This window comes from Marmota marmota, unplaced genomic scaffold (assembly GCF_001458135.2).
Source record: "Marmota marmota marmota unplaced genomic scaffold, marMar, whole genome shotgun sequence".
NCBI lineage: Eukaryota > Metazoa > Chordata > Mammalia > Rodentia > Sciuridae > Marmota > Marmota marmota.
Window position 1 is genome coordinate 7,028,455 of NW_026000283.1, and position 17,116 is coordinate 7,045,570.

Below are 17,116 nucleotides of genomic sequence, written 5' to 3' on the forward strand. Positions count from 1 at the left end.
TGTTATTTAAATTATATGGGAGGATGAGTATATATTATATGCAAATAGTATGCCTTTTCTTTTTTATATTTCTAAACCTTTTTTAAAGTTTTATTGATTTCATTTTAAATACACGACAGCGGAATGCATTACAATTCTTATTATACAGAGTACATTTTTTCATATCTTTGTATATAGAGTATGTTCCCGATAACTCATGCCTTTATACATGCACTTTGTTTTTTTTTGCATTACAATTCTTTTTTTAAATATTTTTTAGTTGTAGATGAATACAGTATCTTTATTTTATTTATTTATTTTTTGTATGTGGAGCAGAGGATCGAACCCAGTGCCTCACACGTGAGGCAAGTGCTCAACCACTGAGCCATAGCCCTGGCCTGCATTACAATTCTTATTACACATATATACCACAAATTTTTCATATCTCTGTTTATATATAAAGTATGTTGACATTGCTATTCAAGTCTTCATACATGTAATTTGGATAATGATGTCCATCACATTCCACTGCCCTTGCTAATCCCCTGCCCCCTCCCTTTCCCCCCCTCCCATCCCTCTTCCCTATCTAGAATTCATCTAATCCTCCCCTGCCTCCTCCCTTTCCCTCCCACCCTCTTCTTTATCTAGAATTCATCTAATTCTCCCCTGCCCCCCTCTCTACCCCACTATGAGTCAGCCTCCTTATATCAGAGAAAACATTCATCATTTGTTTTTGGGGGGTTGGCTAACTTCACTTAGCATTATCTTCTCCAACACCATCCATTTACCTGCAGATGCCATGATTTTATTCTCTTTTAATGCTGAGTAAAATTCCATTGTGTATATATGCCACATTTTTTTATCCATTCATCTACTGAAGGGCATTTAGGTTTGCTCCCCAGTTTAGGTATTGTGAATTGTGCTGCTGTAAACATTGAGGTGGCTGTGTCCCTGTAGTATGTTTGGATGTACCACAGCATATTTATCCATTTACCCACTGTGTTAGTCAGCTTTACATTGCTGTGATCAAAATACCCAGCGAGACCAACTTAAAGGAGAAGTTTATTTTGGGCTCAGAGTTTCAGGGTTCAGTCAGTGTTTGGCTGACTCCATTATTTTGAGCCCAAGGTTAGGGAGAACACCATAATTATGTATAATGAAATGCATTGTTGTTGTTATTATTTTGAGCAGTAATCTGTTAGATCACCTAAGAAAAAATAAAGGGTATTTGGGGGGGGGGGCTTCAAGGTGGGTACTGGGGTACTTTTAATTTTGAGACAGGGTCTTGCCAAGTTGCTGATGCTTGCCTTAAGCTTGCTATCCTCCTGTCTCAGTCTCTCAAATTGCTGAGATTATAGGTATACACCCCCATGCCTGGATTGTTTTTATTTTATCTTTACTTATTCCTTTGTCTTTGTTCTTTTTTTTTTCTTTTCTTTGTGTGGATCTGAGTACTGATTTATATAATTTTTCTCCTCTGTAAAGAACTTCTTTAGCATTTCTTTCAAGGCAAGTCTAAGGGCAACAAATTCCCTGAGATTTTATTTCTCCAAGAAAGTCTTTGTCTCCTTCACTTTTTTTTAAGGGGGGGGAGAGTTTTTTAATATTTATTTTTTAGTTTTCGGTGGATACAACATCTTTATTTTATTTTTATGTGGTGCTGAGATCGAACCCAGCGCCCTGCGCATGCCAGGCGAGCACACTACTGCTTGAGCCACATTCCCAGCCCCTGTCTCCTTCACTTTTGAGAGGTAATTACACAGGTCTAGAATTCTAAGTTGGTGTGTTTTTGTTCCTCAATACTTTTAAATATTTTACTTCATTTACTTTTTGCTTACATGTTGTCTGAGGAGGAATCTGATATAATGCTTACTTTTGTTTTTTAAGGGTAAGATTTATTCTTTCTGGCTTCCTTCAGGATTTTTTCTTTATCTTTGATTTTTCAAACCTTTTTATTTTGAGACAAGGTCTTGTTTAGTTGCTTAGGGCCTTGCTAAATTGCTGAGATTGGCCTCAGACTTGTGATCCTTCTGCTTCAGCCTCCTGAGTTGCTGAGATTTCAGGTGTGAGCCACCAACCCCAGCTTTCAGAGGCATTCTTCACTGTGTGACAGTGCTCCTTCCCCCAGATGGAGGTCTTACTACATTGCTCAGGCTGTTCTTCAATGCCTGGACTCAAGTGATTCTTCCACCTAAGCCTCTCGAGTGCTGGGACTATAGGTGTTCACCACCATGCCTGGTTGTTAGTGTTTTTTTTTTAAATATAGTTTTTAGTTGTTGATAGACCTTTATTTATTTGTACATGGTGCTGAGAATGAGCCCAGTGCCTCCCATATGCCAGGCAAGTGCACTACTGTTGAGCCCCAGCCCCAGCCCCATCCCCAGCCCTTTGTTAGTGTTTTTGATCTGTAGCATTTCTTTCTTTTGGTTCTTTCCTAGGATTTCCATCTCTCTGCTTACATTGCCCATCTGAGCTTGCATGCTTTTTACTTCATCCCTTAGCATATCAATTAAAGCTGTTTTTAACATCCCGGCCATATCTGAGTCTGGTTCTAATGCTTCAGATTGTCTTCAATTTGTCTTTTCCAGCTGTGTTTGATTTCATATTTCAATATGACTTGTAATTTTTCTTGGTAGCATGATTTGATGTACTAGATACAAAGAACTGTTGTAGATGCGCTTTTAGTATTATGGGTGCATATTATAGGATGAGTTCTTTAAAAAAAAAGATAGCCTGCTGTGGCTTTTCTTTAATTTGCATAATACAGTTGATGGTTTATGCAAGGTTGTCACAGTTCTAGGAATTTCTTCCACTGATNCCCTCCCTCTCCCCCTCCTTCCTTCCCTCCCAGGACCTCATGCATGTTGGGCAAGTTGTCTACCACTCTGCTGTATCCCCAGCAAACTCCACTCACCCGTTTAAATTTTGAGACAGGGTCTTACTGTGTTGCTCAGGTTGGCTTCAAATTTTGGGTCCTCTTGTTTCAGTCTCCCGAGTAGCTGGGATTACAGGTGTGTGCACCACCATGCCCAGCAAAAGTACATTTTATACAAGAAAGAAAAATAGACATTTTATTGTGGACCAAATGCATGTTGTAAACAATTTATTCAATCCCTGTCCCTCTGCCCAAATACTTTGAATTTTTTCTCTGAGATTAATTTTGAGATTTATTTTCAGAATACAAAGTGTGAAAAGGTGAGGTAACACGTGAAATCATTTATGATAATGCTCACCTAGTGGAGGTTTGGACATTTTTATATGTAGGACATTGGAGAAAGCTGTCAAATTCTACCTGCATTTCTTCAGTTTATATGTCAGTTCCTTATTGTTCCAATGTCTGCCATTCCAATTTTCAATTGATGGTACCTGTGAGCCTGGTCCTGGGAACCTGCACTGTCCATGCAGTGCAGGATTGAATTATCACAGAGCTAACATCTCTCTCCTCTTCCCCAACTTTCAACCTGTGAAAGATGAGAGTTGGTCTATTAACTGCCTTGCTCTCTGTTGGAATAATCCTGTGATGGATTTCTACACAGACTCTCAAAGTCTTCACATGGGATTGAACTGCATTTACCCACACGGATAGTTTCCTACTGGTGGTACTTTAAAGGCTGTTTTATAAGTAAATAGTGCTTGCACTAGAATAAGGTTTGTTTTTGGGGAATTGAAACTAAAATACAGTGGCATGTTACTTTAAACAAATTCAATGTAGAAACCTTAATTTTCCCCAAAATTAGATTTACAGAGCAATTTTTAAATAAAGAGAATTGTTTAAATGTAGCACATATTCATAAAGGACACTGAAAATGCTCTACTTTTGGGTGGTCAATTTTGTGAAATTGAATAGAGCTGTATGGCAGAGATTTCTGGGTGTATTTTAATATTTAAATTACTCTTACAAAGTTGTTTACTGCAATTTGAATTCTACCAATGTGATAGGTAGGGAAACCATGTAATTTATTGTCTAAACCATGACTCTTTCTATTGAAATGTTGCGCTATTATACTGGAATAAAATGTAAGAGCCAGCACATATGGTCATCCTCTGTGTACGTAACCATGTTATCATTGTTCAGAATCATAATATTGTATTGACCAAAAATGAAATGTGGTAGAAGATAGTACATCATCTAAAGGTTCTAATTGAAAAAGTATTATCAACATTATTGTGTATTTCTAAGCATTAATAAAGTCTTAAGAGTTAAAAGCAAAATTGTGAACCAAAAACTGAAAGGTGATTGATAATCTCTTATACAAGCTTGTTAAGCTCATGTTCCTGTAACTTTTATTTGTGGATTATATTTGCCATTTTCTAAATTATTTTATAGGTCTTATTTGGATTCTTCCTAGCAAAAGTTTTCCTCACAGTATAGTTGTAATACATAAATATGAAGTTTTTAGCATAGTACATGACACCTAGTAGATACTCAATAAATGGTAGTTAATAAGAATGAGAAGAATAAGCATGGTGAAAATGGTGCCATAATTTAACTTCAGGTCCAGTCTGGTCATAGGCCTGAAGTATTTTTTATTTTCTCTTCTGAGATTAAGTATAATCGCAAGTAGTAGTTGAGATGTTCATGGATTAGAAGTACTAAAAAATAGATTGTTAGTAATAAAAATGTAATTTATGTAGTTATATCTATAACTTTTCCCTTTATTCCTTAACTCTCCCAAAGCCTCCCTCTTGATGGATGATCTATGTGATTTTTTTTTTTTTTTTGTGCCCAGTACTGCTGTGCAGCCCAACCAGCTGTTCTGTCTTTATAGGGTGATATTGGAACTTGTTTTGGGCCATTGAGCTGATAGCCTCTCTAGACATATTTGTGAGTGTTCTGTCTTATTCAGACATAAAAATTAAATCACTACTTATAGTTTTGATCTTATAGTGATGTTAGCTTTTCAAATATAGGGGTTCTGTCCTGTTCAACTTTAAATTTTCATGTCTGGCATTTAGTAAACGGATAAATAAATATCTCTTATTACTCCCTCTCTTTTGCCTCCCTCCCATTATTTAGCCTGGCATTCAGTAAAAAATTGTAGTATTGTATTATGTGAAAGGAGAATCTTACATTACTCTGAATTAAAAAGCAAAGTAAGCTCAAAGAAAAAGCATCAAGGGAGTGGAATTCATTTATCTTCTTACCAAACAAAAGAAAATTGCTTTTATTTGCTTTTACCTCTTGAATTATTTTTGTTCATTTTTGCTCTTATTAGCCTTTCATAGGAAGATTTCTTACTGCTCTTCTAGATGACTTTATTTCCCTGTTTCTTTTTCAAAATTCCCTGCTTATGAAATCCAGAGAATTGACACATAGATGTTATAGACTCATATGAATTACCTAGTAAGAGAATTAGGCTAGCTTAGTAATGAAGAAAATGTTTTATTTCTATGGTAAAAACTATATGTAGCAGTTTAAGGTTTGTTTGAATCATAGTATGTATTCTAGGAAAGGGTTAGCTTAACTTTAACATAATAGACTGTAAACTTAATTTTTTCCAATTATGGCATACCCTCATTTGTGTTTCCAAGTGTATATGTAGTATGCCACCACAATTACAATCCCCATACTTGAAACAAAACAACACAAAAACATCTATCTAAATTTGTTTTTACCAGGCCATTTCTCTGTAACCCAGTTCCTTACTTGGGAACAGGATATCTGCTGACTTAATTGTTTCTGTGAGGGGTAACCTTTTTGACCTGCCAATTTAAAATGAAGTGTTTGTATTCATTTTCCCATAAAGGCGACATGGTAGGTCCCAAACTAATGTTAAGTGAAAATGTAGTATTTAGACTTCACTATAGTTAGCATTCACTGAACTGCTTAAGTACAAAAACATATACATACACAAAATATGCTTATTTACCAAGAAAATAAGAACTTTGTTAGGTACATACTAGCTTTTATCTTTCTTGCACTTGCTATTGAACTAAATCCTTTCCAGAAATCTAGATTGTCCTTAGGTTCTTCAGTTGTCCTTTTGGCCTCTACACGCATTCCTCCAACCCTTTACCCTATAAACACACATAAGTACCATTTACTGCTTCATTTTGAATGAGTAGTCAACATTGTCAGTCATATCACTTTAGGGGACTATCTGCAAATTATGACATAACAGGAACTTAAGTTGATTTTTATTCAGTGAGTCCAAGTTAGGCAATGGTTTTGTCCTTATCAGCAATGTTTTTAATATTGGGCTGATTTTCAGTGAGTACTTTGGTAGCCATGAATTAAAACATAGCTTTAAATTTCTTCGTGTTTAATTTTCTTTTTGTGTTTTTGTTGCGTTATTGTTTGATTTTTTTTAAAACTAATTCTGTAGAGGAAATATGGGTAGAAAATGCAAATGCATTATAACTAAATGATTGTACTGGCTGTAATTTTATAATATTTGGTTTTATACTATATACTTTCATCCATTTTAGGATGCTTTGGTTTATAATAAGGAGGTTGAGAAAAGAATTGGCTTATAAAACTTAAGATTCATGTGCCAAGAATGATTTGGAGGTTAGAAATATAGATAAAATTTAAGAATGTTAATTTTTAATAGGCTATATTTAGAATCTACAAGTGTGTAAAAGGTAAAAACAATTTGCTATTATGTGTAAGTTAATTTTTTTCAAATTAGAAACTATATTGTGACTGCATAATTTCAACCTTTGTATTTTATTAATTTTTTTTTTAAATTTTAGTTTCAGTCTGATGGAAGCAAACAAGAAGATAAAGAGAAAACGGTAAGAGATTGGAACAATCCAATAATGTATCTAATGTTTGTTTAGGTACAGCATATTGCAAATTTTACTGTGAATAAGCTTTAATCATCTGTGTAAATAATTATTTTATGCTTTACGTACTGAGTACAGCTTTTGGCAACTGTACAAAGTTACCTTTTTAAGATTAATATCCCTTTCTTTTGAAGATTAACATGTTGAGAAAGGAAGAGAGATAAAAGTACCTCATTCCCTTGCTCTCCCTTTCCTTCTCTCACCCCATTTGCTATCTTGGATGGAGAAAAACAAGTAAGGACAGTGATAGGGTGGGGAATTAGATATTGTGTTATGAAATCAAGAAATGGTAATTTCTTCAAAAATTATTTTGAAGCTGGATTGGTATGGACCTCTTATTGATATAGTTTTTTTTTTTTCCTCCTTTCTTCTTAGGAAGTTATCCTTAGCTGTTTGCTTAGCATTACTGACCAGGTACTACTTCCATCTCTTTCTTTGATGGACTGCAATGCTTGTATGTCTGAGGAACTATGGGGGATGTTTAAAACATTTCCCTATCAGCATAGGTAAATACACATTATTTTTCTATTTTTAACTACTAGTAATTCTAGTGTATTAACCTCCAAGTATTTAACTTTTCCTAATTCTTCATCTCATCATTTTTTAAGATATCATCTGTATGGCCAGTGGAAGAATGAAACTTATAACAGTCACCCACTTTTAGTAAAAGTTAAAGCTCAAACAATAGACAGAGCCAAATATATCATGAAGTAAGTTTTAATTTATTTTTCTTCATATTAATCTAAACTATATCTGGATTTAATTTACTTTGTTTAAGGTAGCTTATGTCAGCACCTCAGTTTTGAGAAAGCACATAAATATTTACTAAAGGAATAGCTGATTATATACTGTAGATGGAATATGAATTTTTGTGATTTTTTTTTTAGCTCATTTTAACTACCAAGTTAATGTTTTCATAGTTGTCTATGTATAAAATCTAATAAAAATTCTCTAAATGCATCATATTATAGGATGAGTTCTTTAAAAAAAAAGATAGCCTGCTGTGGCTTTTCTTTAATTTGCATAATACAGTTGATGGTTTATGCAAGGTTGTCACAGTTCTAGGAATTTCTTCCACTGATAGTTATTCTAATAAAGATGTTTTATCTGTTAGTTCTGCGTAATTGAATTAGACCTTCCTATCTCCATAGGGAGCCAACTTTCAAGAAATTTCTTTTATTTGTGTGCTTTTATTTTATGTCATTAAAAATGTAAGAGTAATGTTAATTCTACTTCCTGGTAGACTAGTTTAATTATAAAGCTTATATACTTCTGATTAGTATCACTTTTGATACTAAATACACTTGCTGTATTTGTATGTGTTTTCAGCAAGGCTGTATTATCAGTTGTTGTTCCACTTATAAATTCATGCAGTGGTATGGCCATTCTAATTAAAAGTTGTATACTCTTTAGTTTAACTAGATTTAATAGTATGCACTGATGATGTCCTTGCTCAATGATAGTGTCTTTAGTCACAGTCTGCTGGGAGCTGTGCAGAGTCACAATCTGGTTTAATAGGTGCTCTTTTATGTATGAAATGCTATGGGAGGATAGACAAAATAGTGAATTATTTTGCCTAGGCAAGTTCTTATTCGAGTTATTAGGCCTGGTTTTCCTGAAAGAGTTCTGATCTTTAAAGTTCTCCAGGTACAGTTTCTCAGTTAAGAAAAGTTAATATTTATGGAGCTATTACTATGTGTGCTAGGCACTGAACTAAGTGCTTTATTAGATTCTTTAATAATATTAAATATTATTAAATTCCTTGAATTCATTTCATCTATTCTCTCTACCACTATAACCTTGGTTCTTTGATCTGGAGTATTACAGTGCCTTATATTATTCTTTTACTTCAAAATCCTTTGCCTACTGACCATTGCCTGCAGGTTGTATGTCAAGCTTTATGACATGGTGAGGTAAGAGATTCTACCTCGAGCTGTACTGAGCCTAAATGTATTTCCTAAATGTATCATGGTCTCCTTAGCTTTACTTCCTTTGCATATATTTTTGTTTCCTATATTTGTACAGGTTTTTCCCTTACCTCCCTTTCCCTTCTCCATTGGTGATTCATTCTTGGAGAGGAGCTCCAGTGTCACTTCTCTGAAACTTTCCCTAGCACATACTACCCAAATTCATTGATTGTCTTTTATTTGTGCCATCAGTATTCCTTAGGCAAATAATGCTAGCATATCACTTAAGTACATTGCTATGATTGTTTTCTTTTTTTAAAAAAAATCTCTTTAAAGTTGATATGTTCATATATATCTTAAATCTAAAGAGGTATATAGAGTTTATATGTAAGTGAGATCGTATAGTGAGTGTCTTTCTGTGCCTGGCTTGTTTCACTTAGTATAATGTCCTCCAGTTTCATCCATATTGCCTTGAATCCAATTTCTTTCTTTTTAAAAACTGTATAGTAAAAAGTCTACCAGAAGCTGTGGGGGTGAGGGAAGGCATGGAGAAAGGGGAGATGTTGATCAAAGAATATAAAATTTCAGTTAGATTGGAGGAATAAGTTTTAGTGATCTCTTGTACTGCATGGTGACCACAGCTGATGATAATGTTTATTTCAGAATTGCAAAAAGAATAGATTTTTAGTCTTAGCACCATACACACACATGCATGTGCACATACTCAAAGATAACTTGGTGGGGTGATGGAATGTTAATTAGCTTGATGGAATCTTTCTATAGTGCATAAATAGATCAAAACATCCCAATTTGCCCCATAGATATATAAAAATTTTAAAAAGTAAAAAAGTTATGCCATAAAAGGTCTCTTATCCTATTATCCTTTCATTCAGTTACTCCCCAAGGGGTAGGGGGAATAATCAATGTTTAGTTCCTTCCTTCCTTTCATTTATTTATCTATCTATTTATTTAACAGTTCAGGGTTTAGTTTCTTATTTATCTTTCCAGGTAATTTTATGTATGCACAAGGCAATACAAATATATTATCCTCACTTAAAAAAATATTTTTACTTGTAGTTGGATACCACACCTTTTTAAAAATATATTTTTAAGTTGTAGGTGAACACAATACCTTTATTTTATTTTTATGTGGTGCTGAGGATCTAACATAGTGCCTCACGCATGCTAGGCAAGTGCTGTACCACTGAGCCACAACCCCAGCCCAGTACCTTTATTTTATTTGTTTGTTTTTATGTGATGCTGAGGATTGAATCTAGTACCTCACACACACTAGGCAAGTGCTCTACTACTGAGCTATAATCCCATCCCTTATTCTCACTTTTTATATTATTGATAGAATATAAGTACTGTTCTGAAAAATTTTAAGACTATAGAAATTTAAAACATGGATTTAAATCTGTTTCCCTCTATATCAAGCTCGAGAGCAGGAACTGTTATTCGTCTTTGTATTCCTGATACTTAGCATTTTTGTATGTCATACTGGGCATTAATATGAATTAATTAATTGATGAATAAAAATATAATTTATCATAGAAAAATATGCACAGAGTTTTTAATACACTTGGATTATTGTTGCATTTGTAAATTGGAACTGTAAACCAGGCTTGAACATTGAGTTTGATATTGTTTGAACTTTTTACACTGAGAGTGGACAATATTAATTATTACTTGTAGAATTTCTTTTTTAAAAAAATATTTACTTTTTAGTTTTTTTAGGTGGACACAATATCTTTATTTTATTTTTATGTGGTGCTGAGGATCGAACCCAGTGCCTCATGCATGCCAGGCGAGTGCGCTACCACTTGAGCCACGTCCCAAGCCCCTACTTGTAGAATTTCACAAGGTTTGAATATTGCTTAAAACATGAACTTGCTGTAGGGCATTTAATAATTCATTCTACAAGTGCTTACTGATTATATTTTATGTGCCAGATACCATGGTAGCTTGAGGGTAAGGCATAATCAAGTAAATATTCATTTTAATTTCTGTTTGTTTGCCCTCTTCCCATAGTGGAGGCAGAAGGGACTGGAATCAAAAGTAGGGAAGGGTTAGCCTTGGCAAATAGGTGGAGACAGGTGGTAGTAAGTTTGAAGCTGGAACAGAATATAGCCAAAGTTTAAAACTACTGTTGTCTTTTCTGGAAGCAGGAGCAAGAAACTGGGCAGTGGAAAATGGGAAAGGAAAATGGCCAATGATGAAATCATTTTAATTATTGGGTTTGTTTTGTCATAAGATTCTTGAGATGATTATGTCATTTGTTATTTTTAGAATGATCACAGTCCCTGATTTATATACCAAATTCACAATGTAAAATTCTTTTAAGGAAAAAACTTCTTTCCTTTCACATATAATTGTTTTGTGAAAAGTCTCTCAAGTTTTTGAATTTATTGTGTAAAATTTTCATCAGAAGTATTTAAGTTTTGGTGTAATAATTGTTTTGAGCTGTAAAAGTTTTATTGATATAAGTTTGCAGAATGTTGGTAAAAGACTTCCAAGCAGAAGAAGAAATAAAGAGGAAGGAAAGAAGTAGAATTTATTTTTTTTAAATAGTTTAACTTGAATAGAAAAGCAGAGAACATTCATATCAAGGAGTATAACATTGACTATTACTTCTTTAGGGTCACTGAGCCAGATGGCATGAGGCATTTGATTGCATTATACCAAATTTGATATTTTAATCTCTAAGCTTATAAATGAGCACTTCTAAATCTAAAAACGATTATGACATTCTATAAAAAGAATTTTATATACTTATAGAGTACATTAAAAATTTTACTGCTTATTAGATTATTAGTATAAAATGGAAATGTGTATTTTATAAATGTTACACATTTGATATCCTCTGGGAGACACCCTAACCTAACTACTACAGTAGAGTATATGATAAATACAGTTGTTTACATGGATTCATATTGGATATTTGGGAAAGAACTATTGTCCAGTCCCCTAACCCCATGATATAACAAAGCTGTCAACATGATGGGTAATGTTACTTAAGATGATCCCTGCCACCTTTCTCTCCCCTTGTAGGCGTTTAACCAAGGAAAATGTGAAGCCTTCAGGAAGACAAATTGGGAAGTTGAGCCACAGCAATCCAACCATTTTGTTTGATTATGTATGTTTTAAGATTAATGTTATTTTAAGGAATTTTTCTTTGGGTTGTCTTTAATACAGAAATTGAAATAGATATAATCTTAAAATTGTTTGGTAGTTTTAGGAAAAAAATTTAAGCAAATGGAACATTTGGTTGTACTAAGAAAACTTACTACACAATGTAATACATTGACTTATTTTTGTAGTAATACACAATAGCACTACAAATATAAATACCCTGTTATCTTGTTTACCATATTTTCATTCTTAGAAGCATTATTTGTTGATTTTAGCTTTTAGAAGCATTTGAATAGCATTTCATTGTGATTCAGATATAACACTGTGACTTTCATTTCTTTGATTCAAAAACACATTTAACATGAGACTAGCCTCTCTCTTTTCAAAATCCATGTTTAGACTCCCTGGAATTATTTCTTAGTTGTAAAGTGTAGACTAAGAAAATATTCTCTAAGGCATTGATAGAATAATAAGTTTTGTATAAATGTAAAATTATAGGAAAACATTTTAATTATAAGCATTGTTTGTACTGGAAAATTGTAGCCATCACTTAGTTGGCATAGTAGTTCTCTTTTGTTTAGTTAATGACATCTGTTTTTTGTTGCTATCTTCCAGATCTTGTCACAAATACAGAAATATGATAATTTAATAACACCTGTAGTTGATTCATTGAAATACCTCACATCATTGAATTATGATGTCTTGGCCTGTATCCTTTCAAGTGAAGGAATACATAGATTTCCCATTAATGGTGAATGATTTATTTTCATTCTAATTTCTTTTAGTAACCAAATGAGGTTAATTCAGGTGGATTATCTGAAGTTTGGCCCAGCAAGATTGTGAGCTGGAGAATGAGTGTCTCTATACTTGTGTGAGTGCCTTTGTGTTATATAAAGGCATTAGGTTTATCAAACATCTTGGTATAGGTGGAGTCTATCTTGTTTGTTGAAAGGTAGAAAAGAGACTAAAGAAGAAAAGTTGGTATTACAATGAATATTTGTCAATAATTTGTAATTATTTGAAGCAAACAGTTTTATTTTTCTCTCAAGATGCATTTTTTGTTTGTTGTGAGGGTCTTTGTTAGAGATGTAGTTAAATATTTTTTTCTTAATGTATGAAAGATTGTATCATTGAAGCTTTGGCTAATCCAGAAAAGGAGAGAATGAAACATGATGACACAACCATCTCAAGCTGGCTTCAGAGTAAGTAATTTTATTTTTTCAAAGATGAGATTACTGTTGGTGATAACTGCTATGTTTTGTATTATTGCCTATGCTTAAAAACTTTCTTAAAATTTATTTATTTGTAGTTTTTAGATATACGTGACAATAGAGTGTCATACATGGGGTGCAACGTATTACAATTTTGATCCCATTCTTGTGGTTGAACATGATGTGTATTTATACTGGTTATGTATTCATATATGAACATAGGAAAGTTATGCCCAATTCATTCTACTGTCTTTCCTATTCTCCCCACTTCCCTTCATTACTCTTTGTCTGATCCTATGAACTTCTATACAAGAATATATTTGTCGAGGGCTCTTAAGAATAATGAGGCACTCAGATGTGTACACAGTGTCCAAGTCCTTTGCTATATAATACTTATTGATTTTCCAAACTTGAGACCATTATTGACTATGGTAGAGTTTGGGGTAGCATTACCTGGGAGATAAAAATCCCCTTCTTCACTGTTTTTTTTTTAATATTTATTCTTAAGTTATAGGTAGACATAATATCTTCATTTTACATTTATGTGGTGCTGAGGATTGAACTTTAGCACTTTACCACTGAGCCACAACCCCAGCCCCTAAATTACTGTTATTTTAAAGGAGTTGATCTTATGGGGAACTGGTCACACTCCTTCTCAGTTCTCTTTCTTTCAACCTGATGTGTCTGATATCTGAATTGTGCACTGGTTCCCTATTATCCTATAACATCTAAAATATTTAATAAGTCATACAAGTTGTTCTAATGGAATCAGGTTACTGTTTTAGCCTCATGTTTTCACCCTCCCCAATATTCTAGGCTCCATTAATCTGAACTTCTTGCACTTTCCAGGGACCTTTTGCACTATTTGTTAAAACTGGTCTTTTGTCTACTTTTTGGTCTGCAATGCTTTACCTCTTTCCTTGGTGCTTTACAACTAGTAGCATGTTTCTAGACAAAAAAAAAAAAAATTGATTCAAACTTTCAAGAGGGGTATTTTATCATTGAAGTTTACTCTGTGATCTGCAAGATTTTTGTTGTGTCCTCATTAATCAGGTGGCATAGGTTTGAATCATTACTTTGTACTGTGTGACCAGGAGCAAATTATATGACATATATTGGCCTCATCAGTACATTTATTCCAATCTAAGATAATTGTTGCAAGCATTAAATGAGATAGTCTATGTAAAGTGTTCGATATGCTGTTTTACACACACACACATACACTCACACTCTCAGTAAATGTTAGCTATCACTATTCATTTGTATTCTGTTGCCTGTGCTTGCTTTAAAAACTTTTTAAAAATTTATTTGTAGTTTTTAGATATACAAGTGGCATCAGCAATATAATCATTCCTACCTCATTTTGTTTTATGAACTGTTTATTCTTTTTTTAAAATTTATATAGGTCTGGCTAGTTTCTGTGGTGCGGTTTTTCGTAAATATCCAATTGATCTTGCTGGTCTCCTTCAGTATGTGGCCAATCAACTCAAAGCAGGCAAAAGGTAATCATAACATATGTAAATGAAATTCAATAATTAGAGTGCATCTGTGGTTTTGGAATATTGAGATTGTTATTATCCTGAAAGACTACTTGTTGATTATAGGCTCAAGTAGAACAGTTGCTCACTTATTTATATGGAATTTTTAATGAAGAGAAATTATAATTTAATACAAAGAGAGATACCCTTTTTCAGAAATAAATGTAATATTTGCCTATAAATGTAGCTCACTAAAAAGATACATTTACCTAATTTGACTGCCTGTTAGGCTTTTGAGTAAATAGTTAACATGGTATATTGTATATCCTCTCATGACAAAGCATATTGTGCTTCTGGGCAGTAATTTACCACATTGAGCATCTGGTAGGAACATGTTTATTTTAAAGGATTGTATAGTATCTTTAAAGTATAATTTTTAAAATTTGAACTTAAGATGTACATAAGGCTTATATAACTTTTGGACAGTGTTCTCTTCTTTATAAGTACCTAAATTTATTTAATTCTGGTCCAATATTAGTACTTATAGTGAATTAGTATGTAAATTAAGCATCATCAGCAGTAAATTGGCTAGTATCACAGAAATTGAATTTTTTTCCTAAAAGCTTTTTTTTAAAAATTATTTTTTTAGTTATACTTGGACACAATACCTTTATTTTTATGTGGTGCTGAGGATTGAACCCAGGGCCTTGCACATGCGAGGCAAGTGTCCTCCCACTGAGCCACAACTCTAGCCCCTCCTAAAGCTTTTTGATAGCTTTTAGTTTGTTTGCTTTCTATCTGTTGTTTTAAAGAAGTATTAAAGTGATTCTTGACTGATTTCTTATTTTGACTTTGTGAAAACATTTTAGAATGTATAGACCCAGGATTTTGTCAACAGATCATTTATCAGCTATTCCTATACTTTTACTGTCTGTAGGCTAGAAGAACACACATCTTTTAATCTATACTCAGTATAGATATATTTTCTGTACTGTGAATATATTTTTGTGATCATCTGATTAAAACACAGTTTAAATAAAAATTATTTCATTGGTACTTGTATACTAATTTGCACGATAACTCTCTTTTGAAATTGGGTCCACTTACGAAGATGAAATATGAATAGTAGATTAAGTATTAGAGTTACAGAACTTGATAACTATGCTGTGGTTATATAAAAGAATTGCTCTGCTTTTAAAAAATGTGTTCTTAGGAATTTTAGGGAATAAAAGACCATGATTTAAATAATTCATCTCAAATTGTTCAAAAATCCTGTGCGTGCATAGAATGGGAAGGAGAGAAAATGCAAAAGATAAAAGCAAACAAGAGTAAAAGTGGTAAAAGTAGATGAAATTGGGGTATAGGGTATGAGTGTGCTTTATACTCTTTTCATAATTTGTATCCTATGTGTAAGTTTGAAATTATTTCCAAGTAAAAAGTTAAACATGCATAAAATATTTTTTCAGAATAGTTCTTTAAAAACCATGTTAACCTTTCCTCCATGTGTATGTACAAATAATTGGGGCATTCTCAGTATATTAATTATAATGTAGTGTGGCTTTCATATTGGATGTTTTAACTATCGAATATTTGTTTTTACTTTTTGGAATAGTTTTGACCTGCTTATATTAAAAGAAGTGGTACAAAAAATGGCAGGAATAGAAATTACAGAGGAAATGACAATGGAGCAACTAGAGGCCATGACTGGTGGGGAGCAGCTAAAAGCTGAGGTAAGAGTTGCTATTTTTGTTTACTGACTTTTAAAATTTAGAATGTACACTGATCACACCTCATCTTTGGTTTTGTATTTCAAGGTTTCAATTAATCCATAGTCAATCATGGTTCAAAAATATGAAATAGAAAAATCCAGATATAATTATTATATATAATATATATATGTAATATAATATAAAACATAATGATTATAAGTCTTTTTTTTTTTGACCAGAGGGCTTCTTTTTTTTTTCCGGCCCAGACGAGGGCTCCAGCCCACTCACCAGATACACTTAAAATGTAAATACGAGCTTCCAGAACAAATGCTACAACACAAAACAGAAACACATTGATTATAAGTCTTAATTTGAACTCCATTCTGCGTAGCATGATGAAGGATGAAGTCATGCCTCTCACTTATTCTCACCTGGGATGTGAATCATCCCTTTGTCCAGCATATTTATGTTGTATATGCTAACAGCCCATTAGCCACTTAGTAGCCTTCTCAAGTTATCAGATTGATGATATAAATAGGTGTCTTCCTTATCAGATTGATCATCATAGTACTTGAATTCAAGCAACACTTCACTTAAGTAGGCTCATGCTACATCATAATGCCTGTGTCCTTCATGTCATCATATAGATATTTTATCATCTTGCATCATAAGAAAGGAAAGTACAGTACAATAAAATATTTTGAGGCAGGGAGAGAACATCCACACATAATATCACATAATTTTTATTGTGATATATTCTTATAATTCTTTATCAGTTACTATTAATAACTTAAAGTGCCTAATTTATATATTAAACTTTATCATATATGTATGCCTATATAGAAAACATGCTGTATGTTTATAATTTGATGCTATCTGTGGTTTCAAAAATATACAATGAATTTTGGAAT

General features: G+C 33.1%; 1 protein-coding gene across 1 annotated transcript in view; it reads left to right on the forward strand.

Moving 5' to 3' along the window:
- Positions 1-17,116, forward strand: part of Thoc2 (THO complex 2) — a 110,854-nt gene that overhangs the window by 64,095 nt on the left and 29,643 nt on the right. The window contains exons 13-20 of the mRNA XM_048797105.1: positions 6,676-6,717; positions 7,144-7,274; positions 7,377-7,478; positions 11,727-11,811; positions 12,423-12,516; positions 12,929-13,009; positions 14,424-14,520; positions 16,109-16,250. Of these exons, the coding sequence (XP_048653062.1) occupies positions 6,676-6,717; positions 7,144-7,274; positions 7,377-7,478; positions 11,727-11,811; positions 12,423-12,516; positions 12,929-13,009; positions 14,424-14,520; positions 16,109-16,250 (774 nt within the window). The remainder of the gene's footprint in view (positions 1-6,675; positions 6,718-7,143; positions 7,275-7,376; positions 7,479-11,726; positions 11,812-12,422; positions 12,517-12,928; positions 13,010-14,423; positions 14,521-16,108; positions 16,251-17,116) is intronic.